The sequence below is a fragment of the Anopheles stephensi genome, unplaced genomic scaffold (assembly GCF_013141755.1).
Source record: "Anopheles stephensi strain Indian unplaced genomic scaffold, UCI_ANSTEP_V1.0 ucontig302, whole genome shotgun sequence".
Lineage (NCBI taxonomy): Eukaryota > Metazoa > Arthropoda > Insecta > Diptera > Culicidae > Anopheles > Anopheles stephensi.
The window spans coordinates 200,604-227,309 of NW_023405239.1; the positions used below are offsets into that span (position 1 = coordinate 200,604).

Here is a 26,706-nt window from a genome sequence, read left to right on the forward strand (position 1 = left end):
CTATATTTAGCAGAATGCTCCCGAAGATCCGCCTTTGCCGCAACAAGGGAGAACAAATCGCCGTTATCGGAGAACTATTGATGCTCCTTCACTGACCGGGCGCTGCGAGTCATCACATGGAATGCTCAGTCCGTCCGGACTAAGCAAATTCCACTCGGTGACTTCCTCGTCCGGCACAACATCGATGCAGCGCTAATAGTGGAAACATATCTCAAGCCTGAGATGAGTTTCTTCTTAGGCAACTACACCATCCATCGTCTGGATCGCACCACCTCCCGAGGCGGCGGTGTTGCCATAGCGATCCGACGTGGAATCCGGCACACACTACTCCCGCACTACAACACCACCACCATAGAAGCAATAGGCGTCCAGCTCCATACCGACACCGGTCCACTGCAGCTTACGGCAGTCTACTGTCCGCGGCAGTGCACCCTGTCGCGGAGAGCTACATTCCGACAAGAGCTACACATCATCACCAGCAATCCGGCCCGTTCACTCATTGGGGGTGATCTCAACGCCAGGCACCAGTTGTGGGGCAACGTACGGAGCAACACAAATGGAATCGCCCTGGCGGACCTGTTGCAGCGTGGAAATTTCGTCGTGCAGTTCCCCGATGCTCCAACACACATCCCCAACCGAGGTATCCATTCAATAATAGATATTTTCCTTTCTAATTTCATCTGCAGCAAACCCCAAACCATCGATGAGCTGAACTCAGATCACTTCCCGGTCTTAACGGAACTGAATCTGAATGCAACCCGACATCCACCTCTACTGCGAAAGGACTACTGCCACACCGACTGGGCTCGCTTTGGGAGAACCGTGGACCAGCTTATCGACAACACTGACGTTGGTCCCGCGATACCCGACGTTGACGCAGCAATCGCCCGGTTCGAGGGTGCCGTCAAAGCAGCTGAAGCGGAGTGCGTCCCGGAGAGGAGTGTGCGTGGTGAGATTCTCGTTCTCGATGACCACACGCGATCACTCATCACCAGACGTAATATGCTGAGGCGACGGTATCAGAGGACTGGGGACTTGTTGCTGAAACGCCAGGCCACGCAGCTTATGCATATCATCCGCGAGCGAGTACAGACGATCCGCAACAACAGCTTCGAGCGTATGGTCCAAAGGCTACCTCCCCATGCACCCAGCTTCTGGAAAACTGCAAAAGTCCTTCGCACCAAACCCAGACCAGTACCACCACTCACCATAGCCACGACCCAGACGGCATACACACCAGCAGAAAAGTCCGATGCACTTGCCCACCAGTTCGCCAGTGCTCACCAGATCGGTCTGTCGATGCCCAGTCCACATGAGTCATCTGTGGCTGCGACGATTGACCGACTCGATGCGGACGACCCACCCTTTCCACCCGAAGACCAAACCACCATAGCAGAAGTGAAGGCTGCAGTCAAGAGAATGAGGAACATGAAGGCGCCCGGCTTCGACGGCATCTTCAACATTCTTTTGAAAAAACTGCAACCAAAGGCGCTATCACTTCTGGTAAATATCTATAACCGTTGCTTTCAACTTTTCTATTTCCCACAGTCCTGGAAGTGCGCTAAGGTGATCCCGATCCTGAAGCCAGGGAAGGATCCGACGCTGCCTGCAAGCTATCGACCCATCAGTCTGCTGAGTGCTCCCGGTAAACTCTTCGAGAGATTGGTTTACTGGAGGCTTCGCGATGCAGTCGACGAGCGGCAACTCATCCCAGCGGAGCAGTTCGGTTTCCGGTCCGGCCATTCCTCCACACTACAGCTTCTTCGGCTCAAGAACACCATCCATAGAAACAAACGAGTTTCCAAATCCACCACTGTCGTCCTGCTGGACATCGAGAAGGCGTTCGACAACGTGTGGCACAACGGGCTCATCCACAAGTTATGCAGGTTCGGGGTTCCAGCTCACCTGGTGAACATCCTGCACAACTATCTACAACAGCGGACGTTCCGGGTCGTCGTCTCCTCAACTGCCTCTGGTGCTGCTACAGTACCAGCCGGTGTTCCGCAGGGCAGCATATTGGGGCCTTTGCTCTATTTGCTGTACACTGCGGACCTACCGACCCTTCCCGTCGGTGCGGACATGTTCCTGTTTGCAGACGACATGGCCATCGCGACGAAGGGTAGGACGTTGGTAGAGTTGAGAAGCTGCGCTCAACGTTCGCTGACCATCATCGGACAGTATGCTTCCAGCTGGAAGATCAAAATCAACCACTCCAAGACCCAGGCGATGATCATCCCCCATCGCCCGTCAAAACAGCTCATCAGTCCCCAAACCCATCACATCACCATCGACAGCATCCGGTTGCCGTGGAAGACGACGGTGCGATACCTCGGGATCACCATCGACAACCGTATGCTGTTCCATCACCACACCAAGCTAACATCCATCCGCTTGCTCATCCTATTGAGGAAGCTATACCCACTCATCAACAGACGCTCCAAGCTACACCCATCCAACAAGATAGCCATCTACAAACAGATCGTCCTGCCCACAGCAACGTACGGCATTCCTGTCTGGCGTACCTGTGCAAGGACGAACCTGCTGAAGATACAAACAAATTGCAATAGAATCCTCCGTCTCATTCTGGACGCTCCCAGCTGGACACGGCTTGAGGAGCTCTACGATGCAGCAAACACAGCACCATTCGACGTAATAGCAGACAACATCATCAACCGGCTGCAGACTTCAGCAGCGGTTTCCACACACCAGCAGGTGAAAAACCTAATATTTAGAGAATAAGGTAGTTAGCTAGTTTTAAGATAGTAGTTTGTTTTAGTTCGTAAGTTGTTAATTAGTTTGTAAGTTTAAACTAACAATTAGCCTAAGTGCATACAACATCATTATTTAATTAACAAAAAGAACTGCCTCTTGGCATACAAAACGACAAGAGCGCTGAAAAACATTTCAGTTGATTCTCGCGAAAATATGTTAATAATGTTAATTCTAAGATATCCATCAATAAATTCTTTAACTTTAAAAAAAAAAAAAAAAAAAAACGTTTTCTGGCACTCCTTCACTGACCGGGCGCTGCGAGTCATCACATGGAATGCTCAGTCCGTCCGGACTAAGCAAATTCCACTCGGTGACTTCCTCGTCCGGCACAACATCGATGCAGCGCTAATAGTGGAAACATATCTCAAGCCTGAGATGAGTTTCTTCTTAGGCAACTACACCATCCATCGTCTGGATCGCACCACCTCCCGAGGCGGCGGTGTTGCCATAGCGATCCGACGTGGAATCCGGCACACACTACTCCCGCACTACAACACCACCACCATAGAAGCAATAGGCGTCCAGCTCCATACCGACACCGGTCCACTGCAGCTTACGGCAGTCTACTGTCCGCGGCAGTGCACTCTGTCGCGGAGAGCTACGTTCCGACAAGAGCTACACATCATCACCAGCAATCCGGCCCGTTCACTCATTGGGGGTGATCTCAACGCCAGGCACCAGTTGTGGGGCAACGTACGGAGCAACACAAATGGAATCGCCCTGGCGGACCTGTTGCAGCGTGGGAATTTCGTCGTGCAGTTCCCCGATGCTCCAACACACATCCCCAACCGAGGTATCCATTCAATAATAGATATTTTCCTTTCTAATTTCATCTGCAGCAAACCCCAAACCATCGATGAGCTGAACTCAGATCACTTCCCGGTCTTAACGGAACTGAATCTGAATGCAACCCGACATCCACCTCTACTGCGAAAGGACTACTGCCACACCGACTGGGCTCGCTTTGGGAGAACCGTGGACCAGCTTATCGACAACACTGACGTTGGTCCCGCGATACCCGACGTTGACGCAGCAATCGCCCGGTTCGAGGGTGCCGTCAAAGCAGCTGAAGCGGAGTGCGTCCCGGAGAGGAGTGTGCGTGGTGAGATTCTCGTTCTCGATGACCACACGCGATCACTCATCACCAGACGTAATATGCTGAGGCGACGGTATCAGCGGACTGGGGACTTGTTGCTGAAACGCCAGGCCACGCAGCTTATGCATATCATCCGCGAGCGAGTACAGACGATCCGCAACAACAGCTTCGAGCGTATGGTCCAAAGGCTACCTCCCCATGCACCCAGCTTCTGGAAAACTGCAAAAGTCCTTCGCACCAAACCCAGACCAGTACCACCACTCACCATAGCCACGACCCAGACGGCATACACACCAGCAGAAAAGTCCGATGCACTTGCCCACCAGTTCGCCAGTGCTCACCAGATCGGTCTGTCGATGCCCAGTCCACATGAGTCATCTGTGGCTGCGACGATTGACCGACTCGTTGCGGACGACCCACCCTTTCCACCCGAAGACCAAACCACCATAGCAGAAGTGAAGGCTGCAGTCAAGAGAATGAGGAACATGAAGGCGCCCGGCTTCGACGGCATCTTCAACATTCTTTTGAAAAAACTGCAACCAAAGGCGCTATCACTTCTGGTAAATATCTATAACCGTTGTTTTCAACTTTTCTATTTCCCACAGTCCTGGAAGTGCGCTAAGGTGATCCCGATCCTAAAGCCAGGGAAGGATCCGACACTGCCTGCAAGCTATCGACCCATCAGTCTGCTGAGTGCTCCCGGTAAACTCTTCGAGAGATTGGTTTACTGGAGGCTTCGCGATGCAGTCGACGAGCGGCAACTCATCCCAGCGGAGCAGTTCGGTTTCCGGTCCGGCCATTCCTCCACACTACAGCTTCTTCGGCTCAAGAACACCATCCAAAGAAACAAACGAGTTTCCAAATCCACCGCTGTCGTCCTGCTGGACATCGAGAAGGCGTTCGACAACGTGTGGCACAACGGGCTCATCCACAAGTTATGCAGGTTCGGGGTTCCAGCTCACCTGGTGAACATCCTGCACAACTATCTACAACAGCGGACGTTCCGGGTCGTCGTCTCCTCAACTGCCTCTGGTGCTGCTACAGTACCAGCCGGTGTTCCGCAGGGCAGCATATTGGGGCCTTTGCTCTATTTGCTGTACACTGCGGACCTGCCGACCCTTCCCGTCGGTGCGGACATGTTCCTGTTTGCAGACGACATGGCCATCGCGACGAAGGGTAGGACGTTGGCAGAGTTGAGAAGCGGCGCTCAACGTTCGCTGACCATCATCGGACAGTATGCTTCCAGCTGGAAGATCAAAATCAACCACTCCAAGACCCAGGCGATGATCATCCCCCATCGCCTGTCAAAACAGCTCATCAATCCCCAAACCCAGCACATCACCATCGACAGCATCCGGTTGCCGTGGAAGACGACGGTGCGATACCTCGGGATCACCATCGACAACCGTATGCTGTTCCATCACCACACCAAGCAAACATCCATCCGCTTGCTCATCCTATTGGGGAAGCTATACCCACTCATCAACAGACGCTCCAAGCTACACCCATCCAACAAGATAGCCATCTATAAACAGATCGTCCTGCCCACAGCAACGTACGGCATTCCTGTCTGGCGTACCTGTGCAAGGACGAACCTGCTGAAGATACAAACCAATTGCAATAGAATCCTCCGACTAATTCTGGACGCTCCCAGCTGGACACGGCTTGAGGAGCTCTACGAAGCAGCAAACACAGCACCATTCGACGTAATAGCAGACAACATCATCAACCGGTTGCAGACTTCAGCAGCGGTTTCCACACACCAGCAGGTGAAAAACCTAATATTTAGAGAATAAGGTAGTTAGCTAGTTTTAAAATAGTAGTTTGTTTTAGTTCGTAAGTTGTTAATTAGTTTGTAAGTTTAAACTAACAATTAGCCTAAGTGCATACAACATCATTATTTAATTTAACAAAAAGAACTGCCTCTTGGCAAACAAAACGACAAGAGCGCTGAAAAACATTTCAGTTGATTCTCGCGAAAATATGTTAATAATGTTAATTCTAAGATATCCATCAATAAATTCTTTAACTTTAAAAAAAAAAAAAACAACAACGTTTTCTGGCACAAACGAACAAGCTACGAAGCATCGCACATCGCCGCGTCGCGCTCTCAACGAACTCAACTGAAACCCAAGCCTTCATCATGTCTGGCCGTGGAAAGGGAGGAAAAGTGAAGGGAAAGGCAAAGTCCCGCTCGAACCGTGCTGGTCTGCAGTTCCCAGTTGGCCGTATCCATCGTCTGCTGCGCAAAGGCAACTATGCCGAGCGTGTCGGTGCCGGCGCACCAGTGTATCTGGCTGCCGTGATGGAGTACCTGGCCGCTGAAGTGTTGGAATTGGCAGGAAACGCTGCACGAGACAACAAGAAGACGCGCATCATCCCGCGTCATCTGCAGCTGGCCATCCGCAACGACGAGGAATTGAACAAGCTGCTGTCCGGTGTGACCATCGCCCAGGGTGGTGTGCTGCCCAACATTCAGGCCGTGCTGTTGCCGAAGAAGACCGAAAAGAAGGCCTAAGCTCACTAGCCAGCCACCAGCTGCTCCACCAAAAACCGTCCTTTTCAGGGCGACAAATCGTATTGCTAAAGAATATGTTGAACCATTCCTGTTCCCTCCCTAACCGTACCTTCGAAAATCCGCATGGAGAACGCTCAAGTATCCCACCCAGCCTGCCAGCCTGTCTCAGGTAACGCATGCGAGATGAAGTAGAAGCTGACACACAGCCTCATTAACCTGATCCGCATCCGCCTGACCTTCAGTGCAGGGCAGCCAAAACATCCCATAAAAATTAAAATAGCAAACCTTGTACAGGTAGGAATTAACCCTCCCACACGGACAGGACTGAGGATATGAGGCTTTCTTAATTAAACAAATTCTACGCTGTTTCTCGACCCGACCGACTGCACATGTATTTCCATTCCATGTAATCTATTTGATAAAAGACTCGGCGAATAGGCGCCAAAAGGGGTTCGGCAATCCTCTACACGTCAAGCAGCGGCCTGGTTGGGACATACAAGTTTAGTTCGGTAGTCCCGCAACAAATAATTTCTTCTTCTTCCCAGGCATTACAACCTCGAGCGGTCTTGGCTTGCCATTTCTGGCTTTCTGTGACTTGATTGTACCCGTAGCAAAGTAGTCAGCCCTATGTACGCCCCTAGGCGGTCTGGATGGGATTTAAACCCCGGTCCTATTGTGTGTACCCGGAGCCAATTTCGCTGGTTCAGCGACTCGATGCCCAAATCGTATCTTGGGACTGTTTCAAAATTGCCCCAATAGAAATGTAGTTTTATTTCTATCTAATGCTAGTTTTGTTTTCGTTCCATTCGCATTCCCATTCCATATTCCAGGGACCAGCCTTGCCCGTGAACAACACAACACACAGGGTTTGGTCTGATAATAGTACACAGTTTTGACATTGTATCGAAGGATCGAATAAAATTGCTTCACAAACTTCACCAACCACCACCCAGAAGAGTTGTGATTTTTTCACAACTACCCCCACGGGGGACTAAAAACGACGGCGGCGGTGGCGGCAAAAGGAGTGCCAATGGGAGTGATCTGGTTGTTTGTACAACGCGTACGTCGGTGCCATCACTGGTGCCGGTACAATAATATTACAATGTGCATGTTCATAGGCGACGACAGAGTTTAAAAAAAACGATGACACTTATCGTCTGAAACCGTCGTCGTTGGTCTAAATAAACGCGTCCTCGAGGCGAAAAGGCGCGCACGCATTAAACGTCGGGTAAAAGGTCGGGCGCGTCATTTTGTTTTTAAGTGGAGTTTCTGTTTTCCAGTCGTTTAAGCAATGTGTGGCGCTTGGGCAGCACCGATCGAACTAAGGAGCAGTAGAGCATCCTGATGGAGATTGCATACGCGATGCGCGCAAACACTTATACTGAAATGATTCTATCCTGTTAATAATATGTTGTTGTGAACGAGTTCACATGAGGCTTTCGAATTCTAGGATCGGCCGGACAATTGTACAGTACTGAGATTTCGCACTTAATCTGTGCGAAGCAGGCCTTGGTCACGAACTGCATTTGTGCGGGCAACAGAGAAATCAGCTATTTTATAAGATAGCATATCGCGAGACGCATGAGCGTAGCGAAAGCTTCGCCAGAGAAATCACACCAAAAGAGAGCGTTTCTACCAACACTTCGTAACGTTTCTCTCGATCCTTGCGTGTGCGACGGCAGGCTTTTCAATGCTGCTTTTTTGTGACACTATACATATGTTTGATTTTCACTGATCACAATCGGGAAGGGACCTGCGCGTGTTGCTCGTCTCACTTCATGGACAGTTCCGTACGTTGCTACGAAATTAAAAACAAACCCCCCTGTGGTACCGTGTCTCAGCGTCTGCACTAGATGGCGTCTCTCTTTGAGCATGCCTGAACACTGGTTCTGTTCGATATTCGAATCACCGCAAACGAACACCAATGATCACTTAAAATAATTCTCAATATTTTCAAACCAACCATCGATCAAAGTTGTAAAATGTAGGCATTTTAGGCAACGCTAACGGATTGTGGTCCTGAAAAGGACCGTTGAGATGAGCTGGCAACAGCTGTGTTCGCTGGCTGGCGGGGTCGTCGGGCTTAACCTCCGAAACCGTACAGAGTGCGACCTTGACGCTTCAGCGCGTACACGACGTCCATCGCTGTGACGGTCTTGCGCTTGGCGTGTTCGGTGTAGGTGACCGCATCACGGATCACGTTCTCCAGGAATACCTTCAGCACGCCACGAGTTTCCTCGTAAATCAGGCCAGAGATACGCTTCACTCCTCCACGGCGGGCCAGACGACGGATAGCTGGCTTGGTGATTCCCTGGATGTTATCGCGCAGCACTTTGCGATGACGCTTGGCTCCTCCTTTGCCCAGACCTTTGCCTCCCTTTCCGCGTCCAGTCATTTTGATCCGTAAGGTTCAGGTTCACAATGCACAATAAATGCTCTCGGCGCGAGACCGCGCCATTATATACACTTTAGGCCACACCAACACATGCGTACCCTCTGTCGTACGCTCGCTGCGAGGAAGTGTGCATGTGTGCAGGCCGAGCGATCTTATAAAAGGGGCGTCGGAAGTCGTGTAACTCTATTTCAGAAGCCACTTCGCATCGAGAAGGACACGCTCACGTTCCGCTACCCTCAGCCAACAGTGTACAATGGCCCGTACGAAGCAAACTGCCCGTAAATCGACCGGAGGCAAGGCCCCGCGCAAGCAGCTGGCCACCAAGGCCGCTCGCAAGAGTGCTCCGGCCACCGGAGGAGTGAAGAAGCCGCATCGTTACCGTCCGGGAACCGTAGCCCTGCGTGAAATCCGTCGCTACCAGAAGTCGACCGAGCTGCTCATCCGCAAGCTGCCCTTCCAGCGTCTGGTTCGTGAAATTGCGCAAGACTTCAAGACCGACCTGCGTTTCCAGAGCTCGGCCGTGATGGCCCTGCAGGAAGCCAGCGAGGCGTACCTTGTCGGCCTGTTCGAGGACACCAACCTGTGCGCCATCCACGCGAAGCGCGTCACCATCATGCCGAAAGACATCCAGCTGGCCCGTCGCATCCGTGGAGAGCGTGCCTAAGTCGTCGCTGTCCCTCGAGCGGCAGTCTCGCCCCAAACAAAAACGGTCCTTCTCAGGACCACCAGAAATGTTGAGCAAAAGAGTAATGTTGAAATCATCCTCCTTCCAATCATGTCGATTCATTTTGTTGGTTAGAAAAATGTTGCATGGAGTACTCGATGCGCGCGTGTTGTTGGCATGGGAGCCTAGAGAATAGCTTTGCTTGGTTGAGTGGTACGCGACGCCACACCAACAAGGTACCCGTGTGAAGCAATCGCCATGGATATGAAATTCTATTTTCAGGTCAAGCCAGGAAGTCATGATTGTCATCAATGTTTACCACAATGCAGCAATTCTCCGATGTACGCTAATGTTTCAAAACTGATAGTTCATAATTGTTTGTACGAAAACGTTTTAGCATAATTCTGCACTGCATTCATCACAAACATATATGCATTAAGTACATACAAACATGAATAATATTCATAAACACAAGTAATGTCTCAGGCAAGCAAAAGGATGAGTAAATGAACGATACAAAATGCTGCTCTCCGTTGGAGAAACCCAGGTTAGAAAATCATCATCCTTTCTCGCTTTGGTAGGTTTACTTTTTGCTTAGATAGAGCGAGATAGACGATTTTGTTACCTGGGAACGCTAGGAAATGCCCTAAAGTGGCTGTCTACCGCGATTCTATTGCGCAACTTGAATATTGCGCGACTGGAATTAGTTGGTTACATTTGATGATGGAGGGTTGGGTTGGGACAAATTCTTTTCGACAGATGCGTATTGTGGTCCTGAAAAGGACCGGTTGGTTGGATGGATAGATGGATGAGCTTCCCCCGTCCGTCGAGAATTACTTCGAGCTGGTGTACTTGGTGACTGCCTTGGTTCCTTCGGAGACGGCGTGCTTGGCCAGCTCACCGGGCAGCAGCAGGCGGACGGCGGTTTGGATTTCGCGGGACGTGATCGTCGAGCGCTTGTTGTAGTGCGCCAGGCGGGACGCTTCGGCAGCGATGCGCTCGAAGATGTCGTTCACGAAACTGTTCATGATGCTCATCGCCTTCGAGGAAATACCGGTGTCCGGGTGGACCTGCTTCAACACCTTGTAGATGTAGATAGCGTAGCTCTCCTTGCGGGTCTTCCTTTTCTTCTTCTTGTCCGACTTGGAGATGTTTTTCTGGGCCTTGCCAGATTTCTTCGCAGCCTTTCCACTGGTTTTCGGTGCCATTTCGCTAGCTTACGACGGGTACGATGCCAACTGTCGGAGAGTAGAAACGCGTTTGATACCGATCCAATCGCTTCATTCGGCTTTTATTTGGAACTGAGGTGACAGGCGCGCAACCAGAGAGGAGATTGCCGACGTTTTCTCTCCCGGTATATAAACGAGAAAAGGGCGCGTTTTCTGGCACAAACGAACAAGCTACGAAGCATCGCACATCGCCGCGTCGCGCTCTCAACGAACTCAACTGAAACCCAAGCCTTCATCATGTCTGGCCGTGGAAAGGGAGGAAAAGTGAAGGGAAAGGCAAAGTCCCGCTCGAACCGTGCTGGTCTGCAGTTCCCAGTTGGCCGTATCCATCGTCTGCTGCGCAAAGGCAACTATGCCGAGCGTGTCGGTGCCGGCGCACCAGTGTATCTGGCTGCCGTGATGGAGTACCTGGCCGCTGAAGTGTTGGAATTGGCAGGAAACGCTGCACGAGACAACAAGAAGACGCGCATCATCCCGCGTCATCTGCAGCTGGCCATCCGCAACGACGAGGAATTGAACAAGCTGCTGTCCGGTGTGACCATCGCCCAGGGTGGTGTGCTGCCCAACATTCAGGCCGTGCTGCTGCCGAAGAAGACCGAAAAGAAGGCCTAAGCTCACTAGCCAGCCACCAGCTGCTCCACCAAAAACCGTCCTTTTCAGGGCGACAAATCGTATTGCTAAAGAATATGTTGAACCATTCCTGTTCCCTCCCTAACCGTACCTTCGAAAATCTGCATGGAGAACGCTCAAGTATCCCACCCAGCCTGCCAGCCTGTCTCAGGTAACGCATGCGCGATGAAGTAGAAGCTGACACACAGCCTCATTAATCTGATCCGCATCCGCCTGACCTTCAGTGCAGGGTAGCCAAAACATCCCATAAAAATTAAAACAGCAAACCTTGTACAGGTAGGAATTAACCCTCCCACACGGACAGGACTGAGGATATGAGGCTTTCTTAATTAAACAAATTCTACGCTGTTTCTCGACCCGACCGACTGCACATGTATTTCCATTCCATACAATCTTTTTGATAAAAGACTCGGCGAATAGGCGCCAAAACGGGTTCGGCAATCCTCTACACGTCAAGCAGCGGCCAAATAATTTCTTCTTCTTCCCAGGCATTACAACCTCGAGCGGTCTTGGCTTGCCATTTCTGGCTTTCTGTGACTTGATTGTACCCGTAGCAAAGTAGTCAGCCCTATGTACGCCCCTAGGCGGTCTGGATGGGATTTACACCCCGGTCCTATTGTGTGTACCCGGAGCCAATTTCGCTGGTTCAGCGACTCGATGCCCAAATCGTATCTTGGGACTGTTTCAAAATTGCCCCAATAGAAATGTTGTTTTATTTCTATCTTATGCTAGTTTTGTTTTCGTTCCATTCGCATTCCCATTCCATATTCCAGGGACCAGCCTTGCCCGTGAACAACACAACACACAGGGTTTGGTCTGATAATAGTACACAGTTTTGAGATTGTATCGAAGGATCGAATAAAATTGCTTCACAAACTTCACCAACCACCACCCAGAAGAGTTGGGATTTTTTCACAACTACCCCCACGGGGGACTAAAAACGACGGCGGCGGTGGCAAAAGGAGTGGCAATGGGAGTGATCTGGTTGTTTGTACAACGCGTACGTCGGTGCCATCACTGGTGCCGGTACAATAATATTACAATGTGCATGTTCATAGGCGACGACATAGTTTAAAAAAAAACGATGACACTTATCGTCTGAAACCGTCGTCGTTGGTCTAAATAAACGCGTCCTCGAGGCGAAAAGGCGCGCACGCATTAAACGTCGGGTAAAAGGTCGGGCGCGTCATTTTGTTTTTAAGTGGAGTTTCTGTTTTCCAGTCGTTTAAGCAATGTGTGGCGCTTGGGCAGCACCGATCGAACTAAGGAGCAGTAGAGCATCCTGATGGAGATTGCATACGCGATGCGCGCAAACACTTATACTGAAATGATTCTATCCTGTTAATAATATGTTGTTGTGAACGAGTCCACATGAGGCTTTCGAATTCTAGGATCGGCCGGACAATTGTACAGTACTGAGATTTCGCACTTAATCTGTGCGAAGCAGGCCTTGGTCACGAACTGCATTTGTGCGGGCAACAGAGGAATCAGCTATTTTATAAGATAGCATATCGCGAGACGCATGAGCGTAGCGAAAGCTTCGCCAGAGAAATCACACAAAAAGAGAGCGTTTCTACCAACACTTCGTAACGTTTCTCTCGATCCTTGCGTGTGCGACGGCAGGCTTTTCAATGCTGCTTTTTTATGACACTATACATATGTTTGATTTTCACTGATCACAATCGGGAAGGGACCTGCGCGTGTTGCTCGTCTCACTTCATGGACAGTTCCGTACGTTGCTACGAAATTAAAAAAAAAAAAAAAACACCCTGTGGTACCGTATCTCAGCGTCTGCACTAGATGGCGTCTCTCTTTGAGCATGCCTGAACACTGGTTCTGTTCGATATTCGAATCACCGCAAACGAACACCAATGATCACTTAAAATAATTCTCAATATTTTCAAACCAACCATCAATCAAAGTTGTAAAATGTAGGCATTTTAAGCAACGCTAACGGATTGTGGTCCTGAAAAGGACCGTTGAGATGAGCTGGCAACAGCTGTGTTCGCTGGCTGGCGGGGTCGTCGGGCTTAACCTCCGAAACCGTACAGAGTGCGACCTTGACGCTTCAGCGCGTACACGACGTCCATCGCTGTGACGGTCTTGCGCTTGGCGTGTTCGGTGTAGGTGACCGCATCACGGATCACGTTCTCCAGGAATACCTTCAGCACGCCACGAGTTTCCTCGTAAATCAGGCCAGAGATACGCTTCACTCCTCCACGGCGGGCCAGACGACGGATAGCTGGCTTGGTGATTCCCTGGATGTTATCGCGCAGCACTTTGCGATGACGCTTGGCTCCTCCTTTGCCCAGACCTTTGCCTCCCTTTCCGCGTCCAGTCATTTTGATCCGTAAGGTTCAGGTTCACAATGCACAATTAATGCTCTCGGCGCGAGACCGCGCCATTATATACACTTTAGGCCACACCAACACATGCGTACCCTCTGTCGTACGCTCGCTGCGAGGAAGTGCGTATGTGTGCAGGCCGAGCGATCTTATAAAAGGGGCGTCGGAAGTCGTGAAACTCTATTTCAGAAGCCACTTCGCATCGAGAAAGACACGCTCACGTCCCGCTACCCTCAGCCAACAGTGTACAATGGCCCGTACGAAGCAAACTGCCCGTAAATCGACCGGAGGCAAGGCCCCGCGCAAGCAGCTGGCCACCAAGGCCGCTCGCAAGAGTGCTCCGGCCACCGGAGGAGTGAAGAAGCCGCATCGTTACCGTCCGGGAACCGTAGCCCTGCGTGAAATCCGTCGCTACCAGAAGTCGACCGAGCTGCTCATCCGCAAGCTGCCCTTCCAGCGTCTGGTTCGTGAAATTGCGCAAGACTTCAAGACCGACCTGCGTTTCCAGAGCTCGGCCGTGATGGCCCTGCAGGAAGCCAGCGAGGCGTACCTTGTCGGCCTGTTCGAGGACACCAACCTGTGCGCCATCCACGCGAAGCGCGTCACCATCATGCCGAAAGACATCCAGCTGGCCCGTCGCATCCGTGGAGAGCGTGCCTAAGTCGTCGCTGTCCCTCGAGCGGCAGTCTCGCCCCAAACAAAAACGGTCCTTCTCAGGACCACCAGAAATGTTGAGCAAAAGAGTAATGTTGAAATCATCCTCCTTCCAATCATGTCGATTCATTTTGTTGGTTAGAAAAATGTTGCATGGAGTACTCGATGCGCGCGTGTTGTTGGCATGGGAGCCTAGAGAATAGTTTTGCTTGGTTGAGTGGTACGCGACGCCACACCAACAAGGTACCCGTGTGAAGCGATCGCCATGGATATGAAATTCTATTTTCAGGTCAAGCCAGGAAGTCATGATTGCCATCAATGTTTACCACAATGCAGCAATTCTCCGATGTACGCTAATGTTTCAAAACTGATAGTTCATAATTGTTTGTACGAAAACGTTTTATCATAATTCTGCACTGCATTCATCACTTCTTCTTCTTCTTCTATTTTGTTGAAACAGGGTATAGCCTTCTATGCGTATGAGCAACTATTGTTCCCCCCACATATTCAAAGGTTAACTGTTTCGTTTGGGCTTTCGACTGAGTCCTAGGACTGCTCAAGAGTCATCTACCCGGTTGCGGAGTCTGTTGTTTTTCTGCTTGGTCTGTTTGTCAGATGAGTGGTGTTATGCTTTTCGTTTATGCTGCATGTTTCATGTCTTGCTTGGTTCTATTCAAAATGAGATTTTTGTTTCTCGTATGAATTTGGTTATATTTTTGACCATGCGTCCGTTCGGCTCTTTCCATTTCTCTAAAAATGCGTCGAAGGAGATGTCGTATTTTTCTCGTTGGGTCTGGTATCTGTTGCAGTAAAAGATGTTATGTGTTCCTGTTTCGGGAATATTACATGCATCACAGTTTCCGTTTTCGGTGATTCTCATTTTGTTGAGCCAATATTTTGAGAGATCATGTCCAGCTATGATTTTGTTTGTTGTTTTGATGTCATGGGGTGTGATGTTTAGATTGTGGTGCCACGGTTTGTCTTCGAACTCTTTTTGGAATCTTTGGAATTTTTTTCCCTTTTGCTCACACGTTTTTTTGTACCATTCTCTAGTTTCTTTTTTCATGTTTTCAACTAACATATGGTTTACATCTGCCAAACGTAGTTTGTTGTTGTATATGTCTTTTGCGTGCACTCCTTTTTTTGCTAGTTCATCTGCCTTTTCGTTTCCATATAGACCTAAGTGTCCTGGAATCCATCTTATTTGAGCGTTAGAGTGTTTGCATCCTCTGAGTATATTATAGACTATTTCGTCGATGTGATCGAGGTTTTGTGCGTTAATGAGGATTTTACATGCAGCTTGACTGTCTGTAAGGATGATTGGGTTTTCTATTTTTTCTATCGTTATGATGTTAATGGCTTTTTCTATGGCTGCTAATTCTATGGACGTAATTGGAGTTATGTTTTTTGTTTTGAATTTATGTGCCCAGTATCTGTTATTGTTATTATTGTGAGGTCTTATGTATATTCCGATTCCGCATCCCTCATCGCTCTTGCTCCCGTCAGTGAAAATTAGAGTGTTCGTTGTTCCTAGCTTTTTTATTTCCTGTTCGCAAAATTGTTTGAGGTATACTTTCCCTGCTGTAGAGTTTTTTGATATGTTGGGTTCGATTTCACAGCGAATTTTTGTGCTTCCATTGATGTCATTTGTTTTGATTCTTGCTGTTTCTTCAAAAATATTCAGATTGTTCTGGAATAAATTCTCCATGTATGATTTGTTTCTTGATCTGGTTCTTGAGTTTTCTCTCATGGTTCTTCTCATTTGGTCCCTATGGATCGGAGAGTAAATTAATGTTTTGACCATGTCCTTTTTGGCTATATAACTTGCTCTAATGTGTGGTGGGGTTTCGGCTGCAATCGCCATTAGCGTGTTAATAGGGGTTGTTTTAGAGCAACCCGTTACTTTTCTGAGTGACTGGTTTGTAATTGAATTCATTGAGTTTAGTAAGTTTTTTTTTGCATTTAGAGTGTACAGGGAGCCAGTTTCCAAAATGTTCCTTATAATGGCTCTGTGTACAGTAATGGTTTTCGTAGGGCTGAGGTTGTTTTTGGTGTTACATATCCTTCTCACTAACTGTAATCTTTTTCTAGCTTTATCCTTGAGTTCTTCTACATGTTTTTTGAAAAATAGGTTGCCATCAATCCACACTCCGAGATATTTGTAAACTGTAACTTTTTCTATTCGCTGGTTTCTTATTTGTATAGTGATGTTTTGGGGTTTCTTGCTGAAGATCATAAATTTTGTTTTGTCTATGTTAATTGGAAGCTTTAGTCCCTGGATTGTATTTGAAAAACTATTGATCGCTGTTTGCATCTTATATTCCAGTTCTGTGGCTGTTTTCCCTTTTTGAATGATTACGAAATCGTCCGCATACTGTAAAACTTTTCCGTCGCTATTGTTGAGTGTTTCGTGGATTTTTTTGGTGTAGATGTTAAATAAGGTGGGTGAGAGGACATCCCCTTGTGGTAAACCGTCTGACACTAATTTTTTTAGCTTTTCTCCTTCTGATTTTATTTCTATCGTTCTGTTGTTTAAGAAACTTCCTACCCATCTAATGATTTCTATCGGAATCTGGTTTTGCTCCAAAATTTGTATGAGCGAGTCTGTGTGTACGTTGTTGTACGCGCTTTTTAAATCTATAAACATTATTCCAGTTAACCAGTTTTTTCTTTTGTTGGATGTAATTTCATTCACTAAATAGTTGACGCATTGGTTTGTGGTACAGTTTTTTTTGAAGCCAAAAGAAGTTGTTGGTATAATGTTGTTGTTGTGACAGTGTCTGTTGAGGTCTTCTAACACTGCTGAATTTATGATTTTAGTGATAGCCGGAATCATAGCTATGGGCCTATAGTTTTTAGCGTTGTTTCTATCAGCCCCTGGTTTGGGGATCGCCACTATTTCTATGTGTTTGTATTGCTTTTTTAAATTTCCTTTTTCCCACATGTTATTTATCTCCTTTACTATTTTACTGACCGATGGTCTATTTATATTTTTCAGAATTTCGTAGGAGATTTTGTCAGGCCCTGGGGCTGTATTTTTCTTTTTTTTTAGAATGTTATGCCATCTTTCTTCGTCCATGATATTGTTTAATGGCCTAGCATATTGATAAGGTTTTTTGTTCCCTTTCTTATTTTTTTGAAAATTTTCTTCTAAAAATGTTTTTGCTGCCTCTTTGTTGTTGTGGATGAGATTTTCATCTTTTGTGTTTGTTTTTTTGCCTTCGATTTTTCCTATAAATCTCCATAATTCTGTGGTGTTAGTGTAATTGTTTATCTCGCTAAGTTTCTCTTCATATTTTTGGATTTTGTGTTTTCTTTTAATTAGTCTGAATTTAGCTAGATTTTTCTTGAATTCAATTTCGTTCTCTATTGTTTTGTTTCTATTGAAAATTTGTCTACTTTTGTTTTTTACCTTCCAAGCTTTTTCCGTTTCTCTATTCCACCAGATTTTTAGTGGTTTTTTTGATTTAGAGGTGTTTCCTTTTACTAGTGTGTCTATTTTCTGGAAAATTTGTTTCACTGAGGTGTGTTCCTCTATTTCCATTTGTTTTAATTCATGGTAAAGTTTTTTCCTGTTTGTTATTAGTCGGGCTTGTTTGTGATTGATTGTTTCTATAGTTGTGATAATTGTTTTGTGATTGGTGGCTCCCATGTGGTGATCTAGTACTACCCTTGTGCATTTATCGGTTATGTTTTCTGTTACGAATGTTAAGTCTATTGCTGTATTTCTTTTGTTTAAGTCTGTGGGGATGTATGTAGGTTCTTTGTTGTGCAAAATTGTTAGTTGAGTATTGTCTATTTCGTTAATTATAAACGTACCTTAATTGTCGCTCCAAGGGTTTCCCCATGAGGTGTGATGCGAGTTGAGGTCTGCGGCTATTAGGCATTTCCTGTTGTTTGTATTGTGTATTATTTGCGTAATGGTGTCTTTGAAGTCTTGAATCGGGGTCCTAGGGGCTGCATAGATGCAAATTATTTTGAATTTATCCTGTATGAGTTCAATTTCTGTGATTTGTATGTTTTCGTTACTAAGTCTATTGATTGTTCTAAATTTTTTGTTTTTTTGGAGGTAAATTGCAGTGCCTCCATAGCCGTCCGATCTATTGCTGTTTATGCGGTTGTAGTTGTGGATTTTGGATTTATGTAGATTATTGTCGTCTAACCAAGTTTCACAGATGCAAGCTGCTGTGATGTCTTGTGCGAGTAGAATTCTTTCTAACTCGTCTTTGTTTTTAATGAGGCTGGTTATGTTTGTTTGTAGTATTTTTAATGTGGATGTCATAATATTGAACAAATTTATCTTTTCTCTTTTTTTTATATGTTAACAAAAACCTATACAACAAAAAACCTGTTTGGCAGTTTATAGTATGCTACGTTCGTTCGTTTTGGTGCTTTTTTTGTGTGGCTTTTTAAAATCATGCTGGGAGACCCCTGCTTTTTCCTCGTCTGTGTCTGGATAGGAGCTGTCGGACATTGCTCTTTTGTTAAGTGTCATAGTGTTCGAGACACTTTTACCGTAGTCTATGCGTTCCAGTGCTTTGCTGCAGCCTGGTTCGTCAATGGATTTTTTTCTAGTAATTGTACCCACTTGGGTGGGGACACTTTTTGTGGTTACCACTTTTTCTGTTGAGCCCTCTTTGGCCGTAGTGTGGTTGCCCTGTACTATTGCCGAGTATAGGCGCTGGTTGACACCTGATGCCTTTTGGCTGTTATTTTTCCTGTTTTGTGTGCAGGAAACACCGTAATGGACCATTTGATCGCAGTACATGCAGGTTTGTTCCTGCCCGCGGTATGTGATCCTACCCCGCTCACCCTTTATGGTGATGTATGATGGAATGGGCCTGTTAATTAACATTTTCACCGCTCTGTTGCCGTTTCTTACGCCTGGGAAAGGCGTAGGCTCCTCCCAGAGGAGGTCCTTTGCCCCCTTCACCTCTCCGAAGGCCTCCAAAGCTGATATAATATCCGCGTTAGTCACCTTGGCGGATACCTCCTGTATGGTTACGACTTTGGTGTCGTCCTCCATTGTGATTGGGATCGCGTGATCCCGACCGTTACACGTGATGGTGTGCTTTCTATCATGCACCTCCACTATTAAGAGAGCATCGCCCTCCTCTTTCATCTCCACCACCACAGATGTGGAAAGGTTCAGGAATTGTACCATTTCCAGCTTTTCCGGTTTTAGGCTTAGCTTGTCCGTAAGGAAGCTAAAAATTTCCGTGCGTGTGGGCTTTCTTGGGATTTGCGAGAAATCCACCTTAAAGGTTCTGTCGCTAACCGACATTTTTCAAATCAAAATCCTCTCTTTTTTACGCAAAAATTGTCCGTTACGGAAAGACACGTTTTTTGACACTCGCTGGTAATGACAGACTGGCATTCATCACAAACATATATGCATGGAGTACATACAAACATGAATAATATTCATAAACACAAGTAATGTCGAAGGCAAGCAAAAGGATGAGTAAATGAACGATACAAAATGCTGCTCTCCGTTGGAGAAACCCAGGTTAGAAAATCATCATCCTTTCTCGCTTTGGTAGGTTTACTTTTTGCTTAGACAGAGCGAGATAGACGATTTTGTTACCTGGGAACGCTAGGAAATGCCCCGTAAGTGGCTGTCTACCGCGATTCTATTGCGCAACTTGAATATTGTGCGACTGGAATTAGTTGGTAACATTTGATGATGGAGGGTTGGGTTGGGACAAATTCTTTTCGACAGATGCGTATTGTGGTCCTGAAAAGGACCGGTTGGTTGGATGGATAGATGGATGAGCTTCCCCCGTCCGTCGAGAATTACTTCGAGCTGGTGTACTTGGTAACTGCCTTAGTTCCTTCGGAGACGGCGTGCTTGGCCAGCTCACCGGGCAGCAGCAGGCGGACGGCGGTTTGGATTTCGCGGGACGTGATCGTCGAGCGCTTGTTGTAGTGCGCCAGGCGGGACGCTTCGGCAGCGATGCGCTCGAAGATGTCGTTCACGAAACTGTTCATGATGCTCATCGCCTTCGAGGAAATACCGGTGTCCGGGTGGACCTGCTTCAACACCTTGTAGATGTAGATAGCGTAGCTCTCCTTGCGGGTCTTCCTTTTCTTCTTCTTGTCCGACTTGGAGATGTTTTTCTGGGCCTTGCCAGACTTCTTCGCAGCCTTTCCACTGGTTTTCGGTGCCATTTCGCTAGCTTACGACGGGTACGGTGTCAACTGTCGGAGAGTAGAAACGCGTTTGATACCGATCCAATCGCTTCATTCGGCTTTTATTTGGAACTGAGGTGACAGGCGCGCAACCAGAGAGGAGATTGCCGACGTTTTCTCTCTCGGTATATAAACGAAAAACGGGCGCGTTTTCTGGCACAAGCGAACAAGCTACGAAGCATCGCACATCGCTGCGTCGCGCTCTCAACGAACTCAACTGAAACCCAAGCCTTCATCATGTCTGGCCGTGGAAAGGGAGGAAAAGTGAAGGGAAAGGCAAAGTCCCGCTCGAACCGTGCTGGTCTGCAGTTCCCAGTTGGCCGTATCCATCGTCTGCTGCGCAAAGGCAACTATGCCGAGCGTGTCGGTGCCGGCGCACCAGTGTATCTGGCTGCCGTGATGGAGTACCTGGCCGCTGAAGTGTTGGAATTGGCAGGAAACGCTGCACGAGACAACAAGAAGACGCGCATCATCCCGCGTCATCTGCAGCTGGCCATCCGCAACGACGAGGAATTGAACAAGCTGCTGTCCGGTGTGACCATCGCCCAGGGTGGTGTGCTGCCCAACATTCAGGCCGTGCTGTTGCCGAAGAAGACCGAAAAGAAGGCCTAAGCTCACTAGCCAGCCACCAGCTGCTCCACCAAAAACCGTCCTTTTCAGGGCGACAAATCGTATTGCTAAAGAATATGTTGAACCATTCCTGTTCCCTCCCTAACCGTACCTTCGAAAATCTGCATGGAGAACGCTCAAGTATCCCACCCAGCCTGCCAGCCTGTCTCAGGTAACGCATGCGAGATGAAGTAGAAGCTGCCACACAGCCTCATTAATCTGATCCGCATCCGCCTGACCTTCAGTGCAGGGTAGCCAAAACATCCCATAAAAATTAAAATAACAAACCTTGTACAGGTAGGAATTAACCCTCCCACACGGACAGGACTGAGGATATGAGGCTTTCTTAATTAAACAAATTCTACGCTGTTTCTCGACCCGACCGACTGCACATGTATTTCCATTCCATACAATCTTTTTGATAAAAGACTCGGCGAATAGGCGCCAAAACGGGTTCGGCAATCCTCTACACGTCAAGCAGCGGCCTGGTTGGGACATACAAGTTTAGTTCGGTAGTCCCGCAACAAATAATTTCTTCTTCTTCCCAGGCATTACAAGCTCGAGCGGTCTTGGCCTGCCATTTCTGGCTTTCTGTGACTTGATTGTACCCGTAGCAAAGTAGTCAGAACGTTGTACGCCCCTAGGCGGTCTGGATGGGATCTAAACCCCGGTCCTATTGTGTGTACCCGGAGCCAATTTCGCTGGTTCAGCGACTCGATGCCCAAATCGTATCTTGGGACTGTTTCAAAATTGCCCCAATAGAAATGTAGTTTTATTTCTATCTAATGCTAGTTTTGTTTTCTTCCCATTCGCATTCCCATCCCGCATTCCAGGGATCAGCTTTGCCCGTGAACAACACAACACACATGGTTTGGTCTGATAAAAGTACACAGTTTTGCGATTGTGTCGAAGGATCGAATAAAATTGCGTCACAAACTTCACCAACCACCACCCAGAAGAGTTGTGATTTTTTCACAACTACCCCCACGGGTGACTAAAAACGACGGCGGCGGTGGCAAAAGGAGTGGCAATGGGAGTGATCTGGTTGTTTGTACAACGCGTACGTCGGTGCCATCACTGGTGCGGGTACAATAATATTAAATGTGCATGTTCATAGGCGTCGACATAGTTTAAAAAACGATGACACTTATCGTCTGAAACCGTCGTCGTTGGTCTAAATAAACGCGTCCTCAAGGGGAAAATGCGCGCACGCATTAAACGTCGGGTAAAAGGTCGGGCGCGTCATTTTGTTTTTAAGTGGAGTTTCTGTTTTCCAGTCGTTTAAGCAATGTGTGGCGCTTGGGCAGCACCGATCGAACTAAGGAGCAGTAGAGCATCCTGATGGAGATTGCATACGCGATGGGCGCAAACACTTATACTGAAATGATTCTATCCTGTTAATAATATGTTGTTGTGAACGAGTCCACATGAGGCTTTCGAATTCTAGGATCGGCCGGACAATTGTACAGTACTGAGATTTCGCACTTAATCTGTGCGAAGCAGGCCTTGGTCACGAACTGCATTTGTGCGGGCAACAGAGAATCAGCTATTTTATAAGATAGCATATCTCGAGACGCATGAGCGTAGCGAAAGCTTCGCCAGAGAAATCACACAAAAAGAGAGCGTTTCTACCAACACTTCGTAACGTTTCTCTCGATCCTTGTGTGTGCGACGGCAGGCTTTTCAATGCTGCTTTTTTGTGACACTATACATATGTTTGATTTTCACTGATCACAATCGGGAAGGGACCTGCGCGTGTTGCTCGTCTCACTTATTGGACAGTTCCGTACGTTGCTACGAAATTTAGAAAAAAAAACCCCTGTGGTACCGTGTCTCAGCGTCTGCACTAGATGGCGTCTCTCTTTGAGCATGCCTGAACACTGGTTCTGTTCGATATTCGAATCACCGCAAACGAACACCAATGATCACTTAAAATAATTCTCAATATTTTCAAACCAACCATCGATCAAAGTTGTAAAATGTAGGCATTTTAGGCAACGCTAACGGATTGTGGTCCTGAAAAGGACCGTTGAGATGAGCTGGCAACAGCTGTGTTCGCTGGCTGGCGGGGTCGTCGGGCTTAACCTCCGAAACCGTACAGAGTGCGACCTTGACGCTTCAGCGCGTACACGACGTCCATCGCTGTGACGGTCTTGCGCTTGGCGTGTTCGGTGTAGGTGACCGCATCACGGATCACGTTCTCCAGGAATACCTTCAGCACGCCACGAGTTTCCTCGTAAATCAGGCCAGAGATACGCTTCACTCCTCCACGGCGGGCCAGACGACGGATAGCTGGCTTGGTGATTCCCTGGATGTTATCGCGCAGCACTTTGCGATGACGCTTGGCTCCTCCTTTGCCCAGACCTTTGCCTCCCTTTCCGCGTCCAGTCATTTTGATCCGTAAGGTTCAGGTTCACAATGCACAATAAATGCTCTCGGCGCGAGACCGCGCCATTATATACACTTTAGGCCACACCAACACATGCGTACCCTCTGTCGTACGCTCGCTGCGAGGAAGTGTGCATGTGTGCAGGCCGAGCGATCTTATAAAAGGGGCGTCGGAAGTCGTGAAACTCTATTTCAGAAGCCACTTCGCATCGAGAAAGACACGCTCACGTCCCGCTACCCTCAGCCAACAGTGTACAATGGCCCGTACGAAGCAAACTGCCCGTAAATCGACCGGAGGCAAGGCCCCGCGCAAGCAGCTGGCCACCAAGGCCGCTCGCAAGAGTGCTCCGGCCACCGGAGGAGTGAAGAAGCCGCATCGTTACCGTCCGGGAACCGTAGCCCTGCGTGAAATCCGTCGCTACCAGAAGTCGACCGAGCTGCTCATCCGCAAGCTGCCCTTCCAGCGTCTGGTTCGTGAAATTGCGCAAGACTTCAAGACCGACCTGCGTTTCCAGAGCTCGGCCGTGATGGCCCTGCAGGAAGCCAGCGAGGCGTACCTTGTCGGCCTGTTCGAGGATACCAACCTGTGCGCCATCCACGCGAAGCGCGTCACCATCATGCCGAAAGACATCCAGCTGGCCCGTCGCATCCGTGGAGAGCGTGCCTAAGTCGTCGCTGTCCCTCGAGCGGCAGTCTCGCCCCAAACAAAAACGGTCCTTCTCAGGACCACCAGAAATGTTGAGCAAAAGAGTAATGTTGAAATCATCCTCCTTCCAATCATGTCGATTCATTTTGTTGGTTAGAAAAATGTTGCATGGAGTACTCGATGCGCGCGTGTTGTTGGCATGGGAGCCTAGAGAATAGCTTTGCTTGGTTGAGTGGTGCGCGACGCCACACCAACAAGGCACCCGTGTGAAGCGATCGCCATGGATATGAATTCTATTTTCAGGTCAAGCCAGGAAGTCATGATTGCCATCAATGTTTACCACAATGCAGCAATTCTCCGATGTACGCTAATGTTTCAAAACTGATAGTTCATAATTGTTTGTACGAAAACGTTTTATCATAATTCTGCACTGCATTCATCACAAACATATATGCATTAAGTACATACAAACATGAATAATATTCATAAACACAAGTAATGTCTCAGACAAGCAAAAGGATGAGTAAATGAACGATACAAAATGCTGCTCTCCGTTGGAGAAACCCAGGTTAGAAAATCATCATCCTTTCTCGCTTTGGTAGGTTTACTTTTTGCTTAGATAGAGCGAGATAGACGATTTTGTTACCTGGGAACGCTAGGAAATGCCCCGTAAGTGGCTGTCTACCGCGATTCTATTGCGCAACTTGAATATTGTGCGACTGGAATTAGTTGGTACATTTGATGATGGAGGGTTGGGTTGGGACAAATTCTTTTCGACAGATGCGTATTGTGGTCCTGAAAAGGACCGGTTGGTTGGATGGATAGATGGATGAGCTTCCCCCGTCCGTCGAGAATTACTTCGAGCTGGTGTACTTGGTAACTGCCTTAGTTCCTTCGGAGACGGCGTGCTTGGCCAGCTCACCGGGCAGCAGCAGGCGGACGGCGGTTTGGATTTCGCGGGACGTGATCGTCGAGCGCTTGTTGTAGTGCGCCAGGCGGGACGCTTCGGCAGCGATGCGCTCGAAGATGTCGTTCACGAAACTGTTCATGATGCTCATCGCCTTCGAGGAAATACCGGTGTCCGGGTGGACCTGCTTCAACACCTTGTAGATGTAGATAGCGTAGCTCTCCTTGCGGGTCTTCCTTTTCTTCTTCTTGTCCGACTTGGAGATGTTTTTCTGGGCCTTGCCAGACTTCTTCGCAGCCTTTCCACTGGTTTTCGGTGCCATTTCGCTAGCTTACGACGGGTACGATGCAACTGTCGGAGAGTAGAAACGCGTTTGATACCGATCCAATCGCTTCATTCGGCTTTTATTTGGAACTGAGGTGACAGGCGCGCAACCAGAGAGGAGATTGCCGACGTTTTCTCTCTCGGTATATAAACGAAAAACGAGCGCGTTTTCTGGCACAAGCGAACAAGCTACGAAGCATCGCACATCGCTGCGTCGCGCTCTCAACGAACTCAACTGAAACCCAAGCCTTCATCATGTCTGGCCGTGGAAAGGGAGGAAAAGTGAAGGGAAAGGCAAAGTCCCGCTCGAACCGTGCTGGTCTGCAGTTCCCAGTTGGCCGTATCCATCGTCTGCTGCGCAAAGGCAACTATGCCGAGCGTGTCGGTGCCGGCGCACCAGTGTATCTGGCTGCCGTGATGGAGTACCTGGCCGCTGAAGTGTTGGAATTGGCAGGAAACGCTGCACGAGACAACAAGAAGACGCGCATCATCCCGCGTCATCTGCAGCTGGCCATCCGCAACGACGAGGAATTGAACAAGCTGCTGTCCGGTGTGACCATCGCCCAGGGTGGTGTGCTGCCCAACATTCAGGCCGTGCTGTTGCCGAAGAAGACCGAAAAGAAGGCCTAAGCTCACTAGCCAGCCACCAGCTGCTCCACCAAAAACCGTCCTTTTCAGGGCGACAAATCGTATTGCTAAAGAATATGTTGAACCATTCCTGTTCCCTCCCTAACCGTACCTTCGAAAATCCGCATGGAGAACGCTCAAGTATCCCACCCAGCCTGCCAGCCTGTCTCAGGTAACGCATGCGAGATGAAGTAGAAGCTGACACACAGCCTCATTAACCTGATCCGCATCCGCCTGACCTTCAGTGCAGGGTAGCCAAAACATCCCATAAAAATTAAAATAACAAACCTTGTACAGGTAGGAATTAACCCTCCCACACGGACAGGACTGAGGATATGAGGCTTTCTTAATTAAACAAATTCTACGCTGTTTCTCGACCCGACCGACTGCACATGTATGTCCATTCCATACAATCTTTTTGATAAAAGACTCGGCGAATAGGCGCCAAAACGGGTTCGGCAATCCTCTACACGTCAAGCAGCGGCCTGGTTGGGACATACAAGTTTAGTTCGGTAGTCCCGCAACAAATAATTTCTTCTTCTTCCCAGGCATTACAACCTCGAGCGGTCTTGGCTTGCCATTTCTGGCTTTCTGTGACTTGATTGTACCCGTAGCAAAGTAGTCAGCCCTATGTACGCCCCTAGGCGGTCTGGATGGGATCTAAACCCCGGTCCTATTGTGTGTACCCGGAGCCAATTTCGCTGGTTCAG

At 48.3% G+C, this 26,706-nt stretch overlaps 4 protein-coding genes across 4 annotated transcripts; all 4 read right to left on the bottom strand.

The window, feature by feature from the left end:
* Positions 1-9,798: 9,798 nt before the first annotated feature.
* Positions 9,799-10,704, bottom strand: LOC118516493 (histone H2B). The gene has a single exon (XM_036062423.1). The coding sequence runs from the start codon at positions 10,651-10,653 to the stop codon at positions 10,279-10,281; it is 375 nt and encodes a 124-aa protein (XP_035918316.1). The 5' UTR covers positions 10,654-10,704; the 3' UTR covers positions 9,799-10,278.
* A 6,262-nt stretch (positions 10,705-16,966) lies between these two features.
* Positions 16,967-19,608, bottom strand: LOC118516501. The gene is made up of 2 exons (XM_036062431.1): positions 18,652-19,608; positions 16,967-18,260 (listed from the first exon to the last, which is right to left on the bottom strand). The coding sequence occupies exon 1, from the start codon at positions 19,585-19,587 to the stop codon at positions 18,664-18,666; it is 924 nt and encodes a 307-aa protein (XP_035918324.1). The 5' UTR covers positions 19,588-19,608; the 3' UTR covers positions 16,967-18,260; positions 18,652-18,663.
* Positions 19,609-19,827: 219 nt separating this feature from the next.
* On the bottom strand, positions 19,828-20,525 carry LOC118516494 (histone H2B). The gene has a single exon (XM_036062424.1). It carries the CDS (start codon positions 20,472-20,474, stop codon positions 20,100-20,102), a length of 375 nt encoding a protein of 124 aa, XP_035918317.1. The 5' UTR covers positions 20,475-20,525; the 3' UTR covers positions 19,828-20,099.
* Positions 20,526-24,992: 4,467 nt separating this feature from the next.
* LOC118516498 (histone H2B) lies at positions 24,993-25,367 on the bottom strand. Its single transcript, XM_036062428.1, has one exon. It carries the CDS (start codon positions 25,365-25,367, stop codon positions 24,993-24,995), a length of 375 nt encoding a protein of 124 aa, XP_035918321.1.
* Positions 25,368-26,706: the final 1,339 nt, after the last annotated feature.